Here is a 15,844-nt window from a genome sequence, read left to right as displayed (position 1 = left end):
GGTTCAATATCTTCTCTTTTTATGAACAGATTTTCTTGATTTTGGTATTGAAAGGTTTGGATTAACGTTCTGAAACTTTTAAGACATAAATCATTCAAATTGGTTCAGTACAACTGCATTTAGATACAAATTTGTGAAAATTCTATACTCCCAACTCATATTTTTGTATGAGGTTCAATATCTTCTCTTCTTATGAAAGGATTTTCTTGATTTTGGTATTGAAAGGTTTGGATTAACGTTCTGAAACTTTTAAGACACAAATCATTCAAATTGGTTCAGTACAACTGCATTTAGATACAAATTTGTGAAAATCCTATACTCCCAACTCATATTTTTGTATGAGGTTCAATATCTTCTCTTTTTATGAACAGATTTTCGTGATTTTGGTATTAAAAGGTTTGGATTAACGTTCTGAAACTTTTAAGACATAAATCATTCAAATTGGTTCAGTACAACTGTATTTAGATACAAATTTGTGAAAATCCTATACTCCCAACTCATATTTTTGTATAAGGTTCAATATCTTCTCTTTTTATGAACAGATTTTCGTGATTTTGGTATTAAAAGGTTTGGATTAACGTTCTGAAACTTTTAAGACATAAATCATTCAAATTGGTTCAGTACAACTGCTTTTATAAACAAATATGTTACAATCCGATACTTCCAAGTCATATTTTTGTATGAGGTTCAATATCTTCTCTTTTTATGAACAGATTTTCTTGGTTTTGGTATTGAAAGGTTTGGATTAACGTTCTGAAACTTTTAAGACATAAATCATTCAAATTAGTTCAGTACAACTGCATTTAGATACAAATTTGTGAAAATTCTATACTCCCAACTCATATTTTTGTATGAGGTTCAATATCTTCTCTTTTTATGAACCGATTTTCTTGGTTTTGGTATTGAAAGGTTTGGATTAACGTTCTGAAACTTTTAAGACATAAATCATTCAAATTGGTTCCATACAACTGCTTTCATAAACAAATATGTTACAATTCGTTACTTCCAAATCATATTTTTGTATGAGGTTCAATATCTTCTCTTCTTATGAAAGGATTTTCTTGATTTTGGTATTGAAAGGTTTGGATTAACGTTCTGAAACTTTTAAGACATAAATCATTCAAATTGGTTCAGTACAACTGCATTTAGATACAAATTTGTGAAAATCCTATACTCCCAACTCATATTTTTGTATGAGGTTCAGTATCTTCTCTTCTTATGAACAGATTTTCGTGATTTTGGTATTAAAAGGTTTGGATAAACGTTCTGAAACTTTTAAGACATAAATCATTCAAATTGATTCAGTACAACTGCATTTAGATACAAATTTGTGAAAATCCTATACTCCCAACTCATATTTTTGTATGAGGTTCAGTATCTTCTCTTCTTATGAACAGATTTTCGTGATTTTGGTATTAAAAGGTTTGGATTAACGTTCTGAAACTTTTAAGACATAAATCATTCAAATTGGTTCAGTACAACTGCATTTAGATACAGATTTGTGAAAATCCTATACTCCTAACTCCTATTTTTGTATGAGGTTCAATATTTCTCTTCTTATGAACAGATTTTCGTGATTTTGGTATTAAAAGGTTTGGATTAACGTTCTGAAACTTTTAAGACACAAACAATTCAAACTGGTTCCATACAACTGCTTTTATAAACAAATATGTTACAATCTGATACTTCCAAGTCATATTTTTGTCTGGGTGGTCCAGAAAGTTGTTAATTTTTTATAAAACTTGGGAAATTTATGTCTTAAAAATTACGTTGTCCAAATGTGCCCCATTTCTTTCCTGGCACTCCTCAAGCCGAGCCCTAAAATTTTCAATAACACGTTGGCAAGTTTCTGGAGTTATCGCTTCAATTTCTTGCTGGATATTGGCCTTTAGATCATTCAGGGTGGCGGGTCGGTTGCTGTACACTTTACTCTTAAGGTATCCCCGCAAAAAAAAAATCGCAGGGAGTCAGGTCCGGGCTTCGGGCGGGCCACTGAATGTCCCCTCTTCGGGAGATTAATTTATTGGGAAAAAGCGCCTGAACGACAGGCAAAGACAGGTTGGAGGTGTGGACGGTGCCACCTGCCGTCCTGCCGAAACCAAGTGTTTCGATTGTATCCCTCAAACTTCTGAAGGGCGGGAGTAAAAAATGTTCGAAGCATGTCTATTTAACGCCGCGAATTTACGGTAATTTCGTTGCCTCGAGCGTCTTCGAAAAAATAGGGACCGATTATTCCTGATCGCGACATTGCAGCCCAAACCGTGACCTTTGGGCTATGCAGGGGCCTTTGATGTTTTTGTTGCACACCAGTAGTGACAATTTTGGGTGTTCACATGGCCATTTAGGTGAAAATGAGCCTCATCGGAGAAAAAAATGTTGTTGAATCTCTGAAATCGATTCATTACTTGGATTACTTCGTTGGCGAAGAAAAGTCTTGCAGGAGGGTCATTTTCCTTTAATTCCTGCACTAATTGAATTTTGTAAGGATGCATGTTTAAATCTTTGTGAAGAATTCGCAGCACCGACGATCTGGAGATGTTTAATGCCGCTACGCGCTTGCGAGAAGACAAGTTTCGGGAACTCTCGTTGTCCTTGGCCGACCCAAATTTCGTTTATTTAACGTCGAACCGGTGTCGTTAAACTTACGTACCCATTTTACGATCATCAGCTGTGGGCTTGGGCACTGGTTAATGTCATGCAAATTAAAATGTGCCCGATATCTACGGCGCACAATGGTGGCCGAATTGTTGTTACGGAAATACTCTCGTACACAAAACGAGCGTTGCTCTCCCGTATAGCGCTGCATGGTGACTAAATTTCCCTGAACCAAGCTATTAAGCATGAATGAATACATGTACACACAATTTTATTAATACATACATGAGAGCGGTGGTTCAATTTATGCTGCAATCTGATTACTATAAGAAATATTTGAGTCATTTCAAAAGCACAAGAAATGCAAAATCCCAAGCATGCTCTCTGTCAGAATCATATTGATTCAATCAGTCGATATTTCAAAGCAAAACAAGAAATAAATAAATGGATAATTGACAATGAATATAGGTACAACATCTTATTTAATATAAATTATAATATCTAATTATTACTAGAAAGAGGTATACTTTATTTATTGTTTTGTTTTTGAGGGTTATTTTTTCGTTTCATTTATAAACGAATATTATTATTAACTAACCTATCGGAGCAGAGCCTGATGATGCTAGGATAGAATCGAAACACGTGTAGCGTATAAAATTATATATATTTAATGAGACCGTGGCTCGAAGTTGTTACAGTTTGTGGAATTGTTAAGATCTACATGTTTCTGGATTAGAATGACTTTTGCCACTTTTAGGTCTAGAATATATAATTATAACCTGGAAAAAAACCAGGAAAACATAATTCTTGAATTAACATATTAGTTGGGGTATAAAGATGAACTCCTTCTTTTTGAAACTATGCCATGCATGCTATTATTTACATATAATCATAATAAACAATCTTTATTTCAGAATTATGTTGATACATAAAATGAAATAGTGTCATACAAAAAATACATCATCATAGGAGAACTCTACAATCTATTTACCCTTTAAAAATACTCATGAGCAGTGTATGGTTCAATGTTTAGCAAGAGTTTAAATATTGCTTTCTTTAACAATCTTATGTTTGGCAATGGTTTAATGCTTACTGATAGACTATTGTAAAATTTGATACAGCTGTAATATGGCCCCTTTTTATACATAGTAAGTCATTAAAACTTTTACAAATTAAAAAAATACAATAAGCATTCTTGGATGTGTATAGCAATTTTTGCTCCTTTTGTGAATCTCTTTTTATTGACTAATAAATAATTTATCTATGTTCCTACATCATAATGCCCTGTGACTCAAAATTTGCATGATATACCAGTTTCCTGGTTTTACTGTTTAGTCTTCCAGCAATTAAGTATACATATTGGTCACAAATTAAGGTATGATTTAATATATATAAAGATCATACCTTACAGTACATGGCATGTTACACACATATTTAAATTCCTTTCACAAATATCTTAAACACCATTGATTTCTACCAATTGTAAAGCCCTGAAGACAAATTAAATTTCGTTAAAAAAACAACTAGTTTTCTTCAGAGATTGACCCACAAAACACCACTTCTAATTCACAACCTTTACTCACCAATAAGAATAATTAATTGTTATTATATTAAAGGTATTCACAAGAATAACGGTATTACCTGTGGTGCTCATACGTTTTCCACACAAAGTGCACAGCACTGGTCTCTCCCCGGTGTGCACCCTTAAATGGCACTTTAAATTGTACGATTGCCTAAATGCCATTCCGCAACTGTCGCAGATAAACGGTCTTTCGTCGGTGTGTTTTCTCATGTGTACTTTCAGTAAACCTGCAAGAGAGGATTGATTCATTCTTCTAATATAAACAAGATCTATGTAAATAATTAAATGGGGCCTTACTCTATGTATAGTAAAATTCATTTAAAAAGCCACTTAAATTGTTTTTAATTCCCAAGGATTTATTTACTCACTTAATGAAATTTGTGAATCCATTAAATGTCCAGTTTTTTTCGAAATTTAATGACAATCATGCAAACTTACTTTTTGACTTGAAATGACCAGTGCACAGTTCACACTTGAACGGTTTATACCCGGAATGGGTCCTTTGGTGGAAATGCAATGCACCCAATTGCCTGAACCTTTTACCGCATGTGGGACATAAATGGGGTTTTTCTCCCGTATGCAATTTTATATGTTTGGCCAAGGCACTCGGGTAGTGAAACTCCTTTTCACATATCGTACATTTGTGCATCTGTTTAATGTGGTTTTCTTCGTGTATTTTCATGTGTCTTTTTAAGTTTTCTGAAGTTATGCAACCTGAAATCGGGAGGGAATGTTGTTGCTATATTAATGTTAATAATGAATCGCACCTTTTTCACATTTTGGGCAGGGATAAGGCTTTTCTGCTGAATGAGTGAACTTGTGCTGCTTCAACAAATATTCATACATGAACTGTTTGTTGCAAGTTGTACAAGAGAACTTTTTATCTTTGCTGGTTGTATGGCATCTCTCGTGAACCTTTAAATGTGCCTGGAATTTTTTATATTTCAAAAAAATCGATCACTAATCAGAAAACTAATTACCTCTTTAGAAAAACCTTGAAAACACTCTGTACACTTAAAAGGTTTTGTGTGGTCGTGCATCTTCTGATGCCCAAAGAATTTCATTTTGTTGCTAAATTTCATTTCACAAACATCGCAAGTGTATTTCTCTTTACTGGATATTATTTGATGGTTGTAAAGGGTGTCAGTCTCTTTCGGTTGATCACAGTCAGAAGAGAAATTTGAAATAATGTCAAATTCCAAGGTTGGGTCTGATACATCTCGCAAAACCATATCTAAAATATGATCTCTGCTGTTTATGCATTAAGTAATTCAATTATTAACTGCTACTCTTATCTGCCTCACCTTCACTTTTAACTGAAACATTACTTCTACTAACCAACAATCTCTCCTCAGGATTATCCATGTGAAATTTATGTTCATTTTCATCCAAATCCAACAAGGCTTCTTGTTCAATTTTCCTGAACTCTAGTCTAGTTTCCTCTTTCTTAAGGAGATCATCTGACTCGATGCATGTATGTGTAAAATTATATGCAGCCTTTAGTGTGTCGATGCAGTCAGTGCAAGAGTTGCTGGGCAAAAACTCACCTTTAACTATCTAAAATAAAGGGAGTATTGGGTGTATATATGATTTATTTGTCCCTGTTACCTTTAGTTGTGTTAATTTGCTCACGAAATCTGTTAAAGGGGTGTTTTTGGGTTGTAAGGAATAAGTGAATATATCCTGCATGTTTGGGGAGGTTTTTAGGCAGAATCTGCAACTGTGTTGGTAATTTTGGTCCATTTAGTACTATTTGTTTGTTTATTTTAATAAAAAAATAATAATTAATAAGGAAATCATAATAAAGACGTTTGGACAGTGTTGCCAGACTTGGCATTTATTTTTCTTCAAAGGATTTTAAGAGTGGCCAGATTGCGATTAAAACACCCCGAATAGAAACACATAAATTTAAAAAAAAATATAACTGAATGGAATATAAGATATTTTATTTTGTTAATTAAAATATTGGATTTTTCGTCTTTAAAAACTATTTGTTTTTCCCAGTTCCGGGTAAGTATCCTGAAAGGCGGCAACACTGCATCGAAATGTCAAATGATTTCTTCTTCTTCTTCCCCTTCGAGACTATTGAAGTGTCTGGCGTCAGCTTCTGTGTTAAGGTTGTCAAATTAACAACTTATTTATTTATTTAATTAGTATAAATTAAAAATACTGATGAAATTACAAGCAATGAAACGGAAAAAAGAAAAATTATAAAATGAATCCTAATAACTAAAATGGAAAAAAAATTAAAAAACAATGGGGTTGACAAGTGACATTACAATCAGGACCGTATTCATAATAATTTTAGAAGTAGTGTAATATGTTTCCCCCTTTTTCCTTTAGTAAATAAATATTAAGATAAAATAATTATACCAACCAATTTAATAGTAAATGCGGTCTTTATTTTAATGTCAAATGAATATTGACAGATCAACAATGGGTTAAATGTCAATCGATTGACAAGTGAGGTTAGATTCCGCATCGTGTTCATAATTAACATTATTATTATTATTATTACTCTCTGATGCGTTGATAAATCGATATTAACATAAAATAATTACATTAATAAATTTAATATTAAGTGCGGTCCTGATTTTAATGCCAACCCTAGTTGTCAAATGAATTTTGACGGAAGAACCATGGGTTAAACGTCAACTGATCGACAAGTGACGGTAGAATCAGGACCGTGTTCGTAATATAAATAATATTTTTCTAATTAGTATGATAATTTTCCCCTCGTGTGCATTAATAAGTTAAAATATCAATATAAAATAATTATGTCACCAAATTTAATATTAAATGCGGTCCTGAATTTAATGTCAACCCTAGTTGTCAAATGATGTTTGACGGAAGAACCATGGGTTAAACGTCAAATGATTGACAAGTGACGTTAGAACTAGATTAATTTTATTATTGTAACACTTTACTGCCGTTCGCTTTAATGACTAAATATTAATATAAACAAATTATATCAACAAAAACGTTAAATGGAACCCTAATTTTAATGGCAACCCTAGTTGTCAAACGAATTTTGACAAATGAGCAGTGGGTTAAACGTCAACCGAATGACAAGTGACGTTAGAATCAGGACCGTATTCCTAAGAAAAATTATATTTTTCATAATTCTTGTAATCGTGGGCAAAAATTATGAAAATTAAGTTCCAAAGGTTTAGTTTTCGTCATAATATACCAAGAAAGACAAGTATTTACCCCTGCCTGTAAATTATTCTTATATTAGTCAGATCTGATAACAAAAGAACAATTGGAAAATAAAAGAATAAGATAGGGAGCAAATTATCAGTTATCGATAAAACCGATAACGATAAATCTTCAAAATTATTTATATAGTTGATGTTATTGTTAATGGGAATATGACGGAGCAACAGTAACATTTAGACTAAATAACAAACATTTAAAATCGATCGCGTGAGTGTCTTTTTTTATTGGAAATTTGGATTAGAACATGGCCAAACCTGGATTTGTCGTCGTAAGTACCCATAAGTGACTTTCAAAGTAAATTCACTACTAATTTATAAAGTGTTTCTATATCTTCTTTTGATTGACATGCTTAAGTGTTTTTTTTAATGAAATTTTATGCAAAAGTATCCTAAAATAAATATCAACGTAATTTAGAATAGGCATAATAGGATTGATTAAGAAAAGTCTAGGTCAAAGGTTATACATCACTTCTATAAAAAAAATACCATTTTGTCCCTATTGCACCTTTTTCCAGTTAAATTTCTTTTATAGGGAGACTATGTATGGGTAAAACCAATCACTAATGGCGAGTTCGATGTACCAATAGGAGCGAAAATCATCAGCATAGAACCAAAAAGGGTTAAAATCTTAGACGACGATGAAAATCAAGAATACGTCTCCCATCAGCAACTCCTCAAGCACATGCATGTCACCTCACAAAAAGGAGTGGAAGACATGATAAATCTGGGAGATCTGCAAGAGTATGCGATCCTGAGGAATCTACATAAGAGATATAAAAATAAACAGATTTATGTGAGGACTTGCAGGAGTCAATCGATCACGTTAATCGCACTAATGTTTGTTTTAGACTTATACCGGAAGTATGCTGGTCGCAGTAAACCCTTACGAGTTTCTAGCGATTTATACGAATTCATTGATAAGCGAGTACAAAGATAAGAGGTTTGAGGAAATGCCGCCGCATATATTCGCCGTTGGGGATAGTAGCTATAACGATATGAAAAAGACTAAAAGGAATCAGTGCATCGTAATCAGGTAAGAGGTTCGGGATTTATCAAGTGACGTATAGTAATTTGTTTATTTATATGTGAGAATACAAAGGAGAGTGAAATTTAAATCTACAAGTCTTACTTAATTGTTTATTTTTTGCTTAAATAATTAGCAACAAAAAAAACGACTTTTTATTACGTTTATTAGACACGCTTGACATTTTATAAATTACTATTATAAATTCGGATTAAATATTAACATTTATGTCAGTATTAAAAAATTACACAAGCTAATCTATGCGAGGATTAACATTATTTTAACAAATATATTATTATATATATAATAAATAACGTGGGCTTAAATATAGATTTAATAGATTTGATTAGTAAATGAGATTTAGTATTAAAAAGCATATGTGGTTTCGGTTTTTTATTGTACTCGTATGCTTTTCCTATTTTTAAAAAAAAAAAAAAGAAAAAAATAATAAAAAACCTTTTAACTACTTTCGATAAGAAATAAAAAGAAGGCACGCCTCTGAAGTCATGTGATACTTCTCTAAAAATTAAAATCGCCATGTTGCATTGTGGGAACTGCAACATGGCGATCTAATATGGCCGCCGAAGGCGAAATATTAAAAGTTCTATTATTTCCAGTAGTTTTAAAAATGTTTTCAACTGCCTGAGCGAAATAATAAATTATTCAATTAAATATTTTCATTTTTCGAGGCAGTTGAAAATTTTGATAAATCAACTGCCTGTAAGTAATAAATAAAAAACATTTTGACTACCCCTGGTGACAAATAAAAGAAACCACGCCTCTTAGGAACATTTATTAAAAATACAGTAGAAACGTTCACACGCCTCTTGAGTGGCATGTGACCGATCATCTGTAAATAAATCAACAGTCACGTGGTGCTTCTGTCAAAACTTAAGCTCCTCCCACAATGTGACGTGGCAATCCAATCTATGGCTTACCGGGGAAATACTAAAAGTTCTAATAAAGTCAACAGATTACATGATGTACAGGAATTTAATTGTAAAGAAATGATTAATGTCTCGCAGAGGCAACCTGGACATTTTTTGCTATATTGTTCGTTTCAACTGCCTGGACTAAATAAAAAATTTGAAATATTAAAAAAAAAAATCCAGGCATTTAAAAATTTAACTGCGTTTAAGACATAAATAAAAAACCTTTTAACTACTTTCGATAAGCAATAAAAAGAAGGCACGCCTCTGAAGTCACGTGATACTGCTCTTAAAACTAAGATGTCGCCATGTTGCATTGTAGCAACTGCAACATGGCGATCCAATATGGCCGCCGAAGGCGAAATATTAAAAGTTCTAAAATTTCCAGTAGTCTTAAAAATGTTTTCAACTGCCTGGGCGAAATTACATAATCTGGGGCCGTATTTTTGAAACCACGCGGGAATCTTCGAATGCGAACAAAGTCGAGCGGCAAAATTCGCACACGAATTAAAAAGTGCATTTTTCAACAGCATTCGAAATTTCATTCGCATACGAAGATGAAATGTAGTAGCAACGTAACAAAGTCTGTTGGAGGCAATGTCAAACGGGATGAAGACGATAAAGATTTTTTAACCTAACAGGGAATTTTGAGGGTTTTTTCATGGCGTTTCTTGGGTTTTTTATGTTGGATTCAAAAAATAAAAAATATTGCGATATTGTGTCGAGTGAGCAAAAGAAAGAACTAATTTCATTTATGGCAGAGCACCCGAAATTAAAGTCGGGTAAATCCACCGAAGATTTTTCAGCTAAAACTGCACAAGCCTTGTGGATAAAAGTAATGGCCCGTTTTCACGCTCATGCAATTTGTGCCAATTGACTTGTGCATGCCCAATTTGCGCAAGTAAACTGTTGCATGAACACCAAAATCGTTCACTTGCACAAGCCAAAAAGCTTGACTTGAGTGAATCTAGCGCGATCCGATATTTTGCATGTGGTTGGCGCAAATGCATGAGCGTATAAACGACACTCTAACTTTTTAACCCTTAACAACTATTCCAAAAAAAAAATCGCAACAACTATTGATGGGTCAGTATGACCCACTATATTATTTATTCAAAAAAAGGTAACGAAACTTACAACGTATTTTCTAACATAAAAACAAAAACATTTTAACAAAAAAAAACTTACTTAGTGCAGTTAGGACAAACTTTTACTGCACATTGTTGACAAATAGGCTTTTTACAATTATTGCAAACAGTATTTGTTTTTCGATCCTTTGACCATGGGAATATGGCACATCTTTTTTGCTTGGACGTTGTTCTATCAGTGAGTGGCACAGGAGGTTCTGGAATCTCAGTGTGAAATATATTGAAGCCCATTTCTCGAACATTTCGAGGTACCTTTGTATTTCCTAGTCTTTTTATGACGAACGGCTTGCATAACGATACCCCTAGCCGCTAAAAAATCATAGCGCGTAATTTTTGTTTCATTAGATGCACAGTTATATAAAACATAACTATTAATTCCAGCAATATTCAATATTGCATGAAATAATGCCATTGGCCAACGTCTTGTTCTGCGCGAAGTAGAATAATTTGCGCATTTTTCGTCAAGAGCATCAACCCCTGCTTTAGTCCCATTATAGTACTCGATTATATCTGGTTTCAATGAAATTTCATTTATCTTATTATCGTGGTGCATACTTGATAGGTACTAATATACCTACTTTATTAGTTTTTGGAACAAATGATACCATGGTAATCGCCGGAGAAAAACCAAACAGTGAACTTTTAGGTTGTCGCTTACGGCTGGGTTGAAAATCTGGTGGTATTTGACGTTTTTTTTTTAGAGTGCCTACATAAGTAAGCTTATTATTCAGCAGCTCATTTACTATCTCAATTGAAGAATACCAGTTGTCAGCGGTTACATTGCGGTTGGTACCCATTATGTGCTTTGTCAAACGAAGCACAACCTCTGAAGGATTCGAAAAACGTTTTTCTTTAGGGGCCCGATCTCCAATTTGGGCACCTGTATATAAATCGGCGTTCAACATATAGTGGGTCTTTGAATCCGGCAGAATTTGTACTTTCAAGCCATACTTAGCTGGTTTACTAGGGATGTACATACGGAATCCGCATCTACCCCTAAAGGGTACCAACATCTCATCCAGGGTAACATTATCACCAGGGTTATACATTTCCCGTGCGTTATCCACAAATGTATTAAAAACTTCTGAAATCGGCGCCAGTTTATCCAATTTGATCCTTTCTTTCCTGGTTTGTAAACCATCAAAGCGTTAACAACAAAGCAAAAAAGAAAATCTTGCAAGGCTCATTGTAGCTCTAAAAATGTCTCTTCCTGTTCCATCAGTACACCACATTGACCTTTGATCCTCATGACCAGACTTGAATAAGCCTTGATGATATAACAACCAAAAAAATGCTTTTACCATCTTGTTCCATCCTTTCCAACCCAAGACGTAAAATTAATTAGAGGTTGATCTTCCTCAGAATCATCATTGCCAGAAACCCCAGAAGCCTCACTCAGAGAATCATGTTCACTAAATAGTTCGCAGTCCTCTTCAGAATCATCGCTTTTATCTCCATCCTCCAAAATTTTTCTAAGAGCGTCCTGTTCATTCTCAGCAATTTCCAAGGGCACATTGGCGCCATTTTCATCTTAAAGTTCACGGTTTCATCCACGTTTTCAAGGTCCTGCCAAAAAACGTCATTTTCTATAATGTCTAAAAGCTCCGCATCCGTGTATAATTTGGAATTCATTTTTATGGATAACTAGATACAAAAATTACAATAAACACTTTTTTATGCAAAAAAACTTACCAAAATAATTATTTCATAAAGTGCTAAATTGAAAATATTTATAACGCAACAATAACTACCGCTGGGTCACTTTGACCCATTTTCGTAAATTCGGCCACAACGAAGCTGCATTCCTACGTAGTTAATGTGCTACCAAAAGTAAATACGCGCGCTAGACAAAGTCGTGAAGTCTTGCCCCCAAGTTACAAAATTGGAGGGGAAAATTTCAGTTTAAAGGCGTCTCTGGGTCAATTTGACCCCGTCAATCGTGGTTAGGGGTTAAACACAGTTTTCGATCGCGCGCATGCACTAGGACGCCGTTTTCTTGTTTTGACAGGTTTACGCCGGGTTTAAATTTTCGGTATTGTTTTATTGTTTTTGCTCTGTGTCTTTGGAAAGTAAAATCAAAAGAATACAGTGATAGAAATGCAAAATCACAGGCATATGAAATTCTTGTTGAAAAAATGCCAAAGGTTGATAGAAAGGCAACCAGGGATACGGTAGTTAAGAAAATGAATTCAATGAGAACCACATATAGAAAAGAACTAAAAAAGGTTTTTGAATCTGAGAGGTCCGGTGCCGGAACGGAAGAAATATATGTTCCACATTTATGGTAGTACGAGTTATTGAGCTTCCTACAGGACCAGGAAACTCCAAGAGGCACTTTATCAAATATGGACGAAGAAAATGAAACTCAGGTAAAAACACATTTACAATTTATTGTTAGTTATAGTATACTCGTATAAGTATATAGGGCTGCCGTATTTACCTATATAATATGTTATTATTTTGATTATATATCATTTTATGTTGCCACGATACACTACCATAACTACTATTAAAATAGTTTTTAAAACTTGTCCTCACATCTTTTGCTTCGGCACTGTGACTGCCCGCGAGATTTAATAAATTCTCAGGTTGTGTCCGCAGTCCAGGAGTGGTGGTACCAGTTGAAATATCTTCAAAGTCAAATACGTCATTAGGTGTATATGAGTTAGCCGAATTTCTCGCCTTAAAAAATTGTGAAGAGCACAACATGCCACCACAACTTTTTTCAAATTAATGGATCTATGGAATATTCTAAAAAGGTTAGCCAAAATTCCAAAGGTGTTTTCTATAATGCGTCTAGCTCTAGTTAAACGGTAGTTGAATATTCTTTTTTCATTGTTAAGCTCTCTTTGATTATATGGCTTCAAAGCAAGTCGGATCTCATTGCAAAAGCTTCGTCTCCCACAAAAACATAATTTAAAGGAGGTTGACCTGGTATAACTACTTCTAAAGCCGGTAAGTTTAGTTTATTCCCGATTAAACCTTTAATAAATTTAGAATTTTCAAGGACTCCTCCGTCAGATACTCTGCCGTTTGTTGCTATATCGCAGTATATGAATTCATAGTTAGCATTTGCAATGCCCATCAAAACAATACTAAAAGTTTTTTTTATAATTAAAGTAATATGAGCCACTTCCCAGGGGGCGCTGTAATTTGTACGTGCTTTCCGTCTACAGCACCTAAACAATGTGGAAAATTCAATATTCGCAATATTCTTCCATTCGGCTGTAGTTTTAGGAAACTACAAAAAAGAGCATAATATTATTTAGAATGTTGCGTGCTTCTAACTATTGCGTAATAAAACAAGTTACAAGCTAGTATAATAATTATTATAATACACATATAGATAATCTGTACTTTTTTTGATTTTAGGTTTCTAAAATACATGAAACTCAACAGTACTTTATTGATGATCATCTATTCGAACCACACACGCCCATGCCAGTATCTGAATATTCTGTACCAAGTACACCTCGTCCAGCATCACAAGCGTCATCATCAACAATATGATAACGTTTTGGATACCATTCAGAAACGTTTTGCAGTGCCTTCAAATATTGATGATAAGTTCAATCATATTGGATTGGCATGGGCATCAAAATTAAAAGCGAGCAACGCATTCACGCTGAGAAATTAATTATTAATGATGTTTTTTATGAGGCTCAGTTAGGAACTCTAAATTGCCACTGTGTCATAAATACACAACTGGAACAACAATCACAGGTGTCAAGACAATATTTTCACCAAATGCAACCTGCATCATCATATCAGCCACCTTCACCAGTGACATGGCATCATCAGCCACAAATTCCACAACCAGTGACTCATCAGAATCAAACGCCTTATCAACTAACAGGATTTAATTATCGTCAGCAACCTACACAAACAGGATCTAATTGTCAGCAACCTAAAGCTCCAAGAAATTCTGAATTACCTCCTCCTGAACAAGACGAAGACAGTGAATCGCAAACTGCTGCACAATTTTTAGCGAATTTTACTAATTCTAGCGTACAGTAGATATAATAATAAGTTTTACATACTTTTAAATATTCTTGTTTTAATACTGTGTAAATGGCATCGCACGTCTCAGGAATTATCTTGCTGAGGGCGGATTTAGAAATACACGTAGAAAACTTGAGATCCTCATAGGTTCTACCAGTTGCCAAAAACCTTAAAGTCGCCGTTAATCTTTCATGTGGCGTGATAGAACTTTTCATAACAGTATCAGTTTTTTGTATTATTGGTGTAACTAAATGTAATAAATTTCGATAAGTCGTCTCGTCCATGCGCAGGTAATTACGAAAATCGTCTGGCTGATTAACTAATTCTCGAATTAAATTAATATGAGAGTAAGTTGCTCTCTTTTCAATCCAAGATTTATTTGCTTGTCTCCGCTTGTTTGGCTCTCTCAACTTCTTGATTTACTTGACTTTATTTTTATGTTTCTATGCTCACAAACGCACACCCTAATCACTGGTCACTACACATCAGAATACAACCGTTGTAACTACTTGTGCAATTTAAAATGAACGAAAATGAATACACCAAAGTTTTATTTGCGCAAATTTGCATGTGCAAATCTAAGTGGCATGAACGTGAAAACGGACCATAGGGGACATATTACACAGTCTCCCTGGAGCAAATAAAGAGCACATCAATTCCATCCTAATAGGCTTGCTTAATCTATATAATTTAATAAATTGAGCATCTAAATACATTTCAAATGAGTCGAGAAATGAAGAGTACATCCTATTCCTTCTATCTGCCAGAGTTTCAATCTCTTCCAGTGCATCGACGACGTTTCTTTGCACAAGATTGTTTACTCTTGCCATTTGATTATAGTTGTTTTTTTTTTCAATAAACAACAAAAAACACTACGAAAATACTTATCGAACTCACACAAAAAAAAACTAGTTTAAAATCAAAACAAGACAAGTGGCATAATCAAATTGAAAATCACACACGAACCTTGAAATTCGAATGGTATATAAAGTCCAGTTCAGAGATCTATTAGAATCTTTGATGTGTCGCAGATGCCGCACTAAATAGTCCGTGCGCCTATGTCGTATTTATTGTCTCATGATATACATGTCTAAATGGCAAAATTTTATATAATTTATCTATGAAATCATTTTAAATATACAGAAAACCACATGTTTTACAATATTTTTTATTTTTCTTTCGAAAATGTCAATTTTTAGAAAGAAAATAATATCAAATAATATCAAATCAAAATATTTTAGTCCGTGGTGATTGATAAATAAATAAATATATAAAATAAATCTAGCCTCGAATTAAATTTGAATTATTTCAAGCAAGTAAATTAATAATAAATAGAAATAATTTGT

At 33.8% G+C, this 15,844-nt stretch overlaps 2 protein-coding genes across 2 annotated transcripts in view; one reads left to right on the top strand and one right to left on the bottom strand.

Annotated features, from left to right (window-relative positions):
- Positions 1–4,159: 4,159 nt before the first annotated feature.
- LOC126745682 (zinc finger protein 664-like) lies at positions 4,160–6,008 on the bottom strand. The gene is made up of 6 exons (XM_050453647.1): positions 5,786–6,008; positions 5,482–5,734; positions 5,158–5,411; positions 4,945–5,104; positions 4,616–4,891; positions 4,160–4,404 (listed from the first exon to the last, which is right to left on the bottom strand). Exons 1-6 carry the CDS (start codon positions 5,918–5,920, stop codon positions 4,175–4,177), a joined length of 1,308 nt encoding a protein of 435 aa, XP_050309604.1. The 5' UTR covers positions 5,921–6,008; the 3' UTR covers positions 4,160–4,174.
- Positions 6,009–7,516: 1,508 nt separating this feature from the next.
- Positions 7,517–15,844, top strand: part of LOC126745676 (myosin-VIIa-like) — a 56,413-nt gene continuing 48,085 nt past the window's right edge. The window contains exons 1-3 of the mRNA XM_050453636.1: positions 7,517–7,664; positions 7,928–8,188; positions 8,244–8,428. Coding sequence (XP_050309593.1) covers positions 7,641–7,664; positions 7,928–8,188; positions 8,244–8,428 — 470 coding nt within the window. The 5' untranslated portion in view covers positions 7,517–7,640. The remainder of the gene's footprint in view (positions 7,665–7,927; positions 8,189–8,243; positions 8,429–15,844) is intronic.

Source organism: Anthonomus grandis, chromosome 16 (assembly GCF_022605725.1).
Source record: "Anthonomus grandis grandis chromosome 16, icAntGran1.3, whole genome shotgun sequence".
Lineage (NCBI taxonomy): Eukaryota > Metazoa > Arthropoda > Insecta > Coleoptera > Curculionidae > Anthonomus > Anthonomus grandis.
The sequence above is the reverse complement of the archived record's forward strand: the minus strand, read 5'-3'. Positions and strand labels throughout refer to the sequence as shown.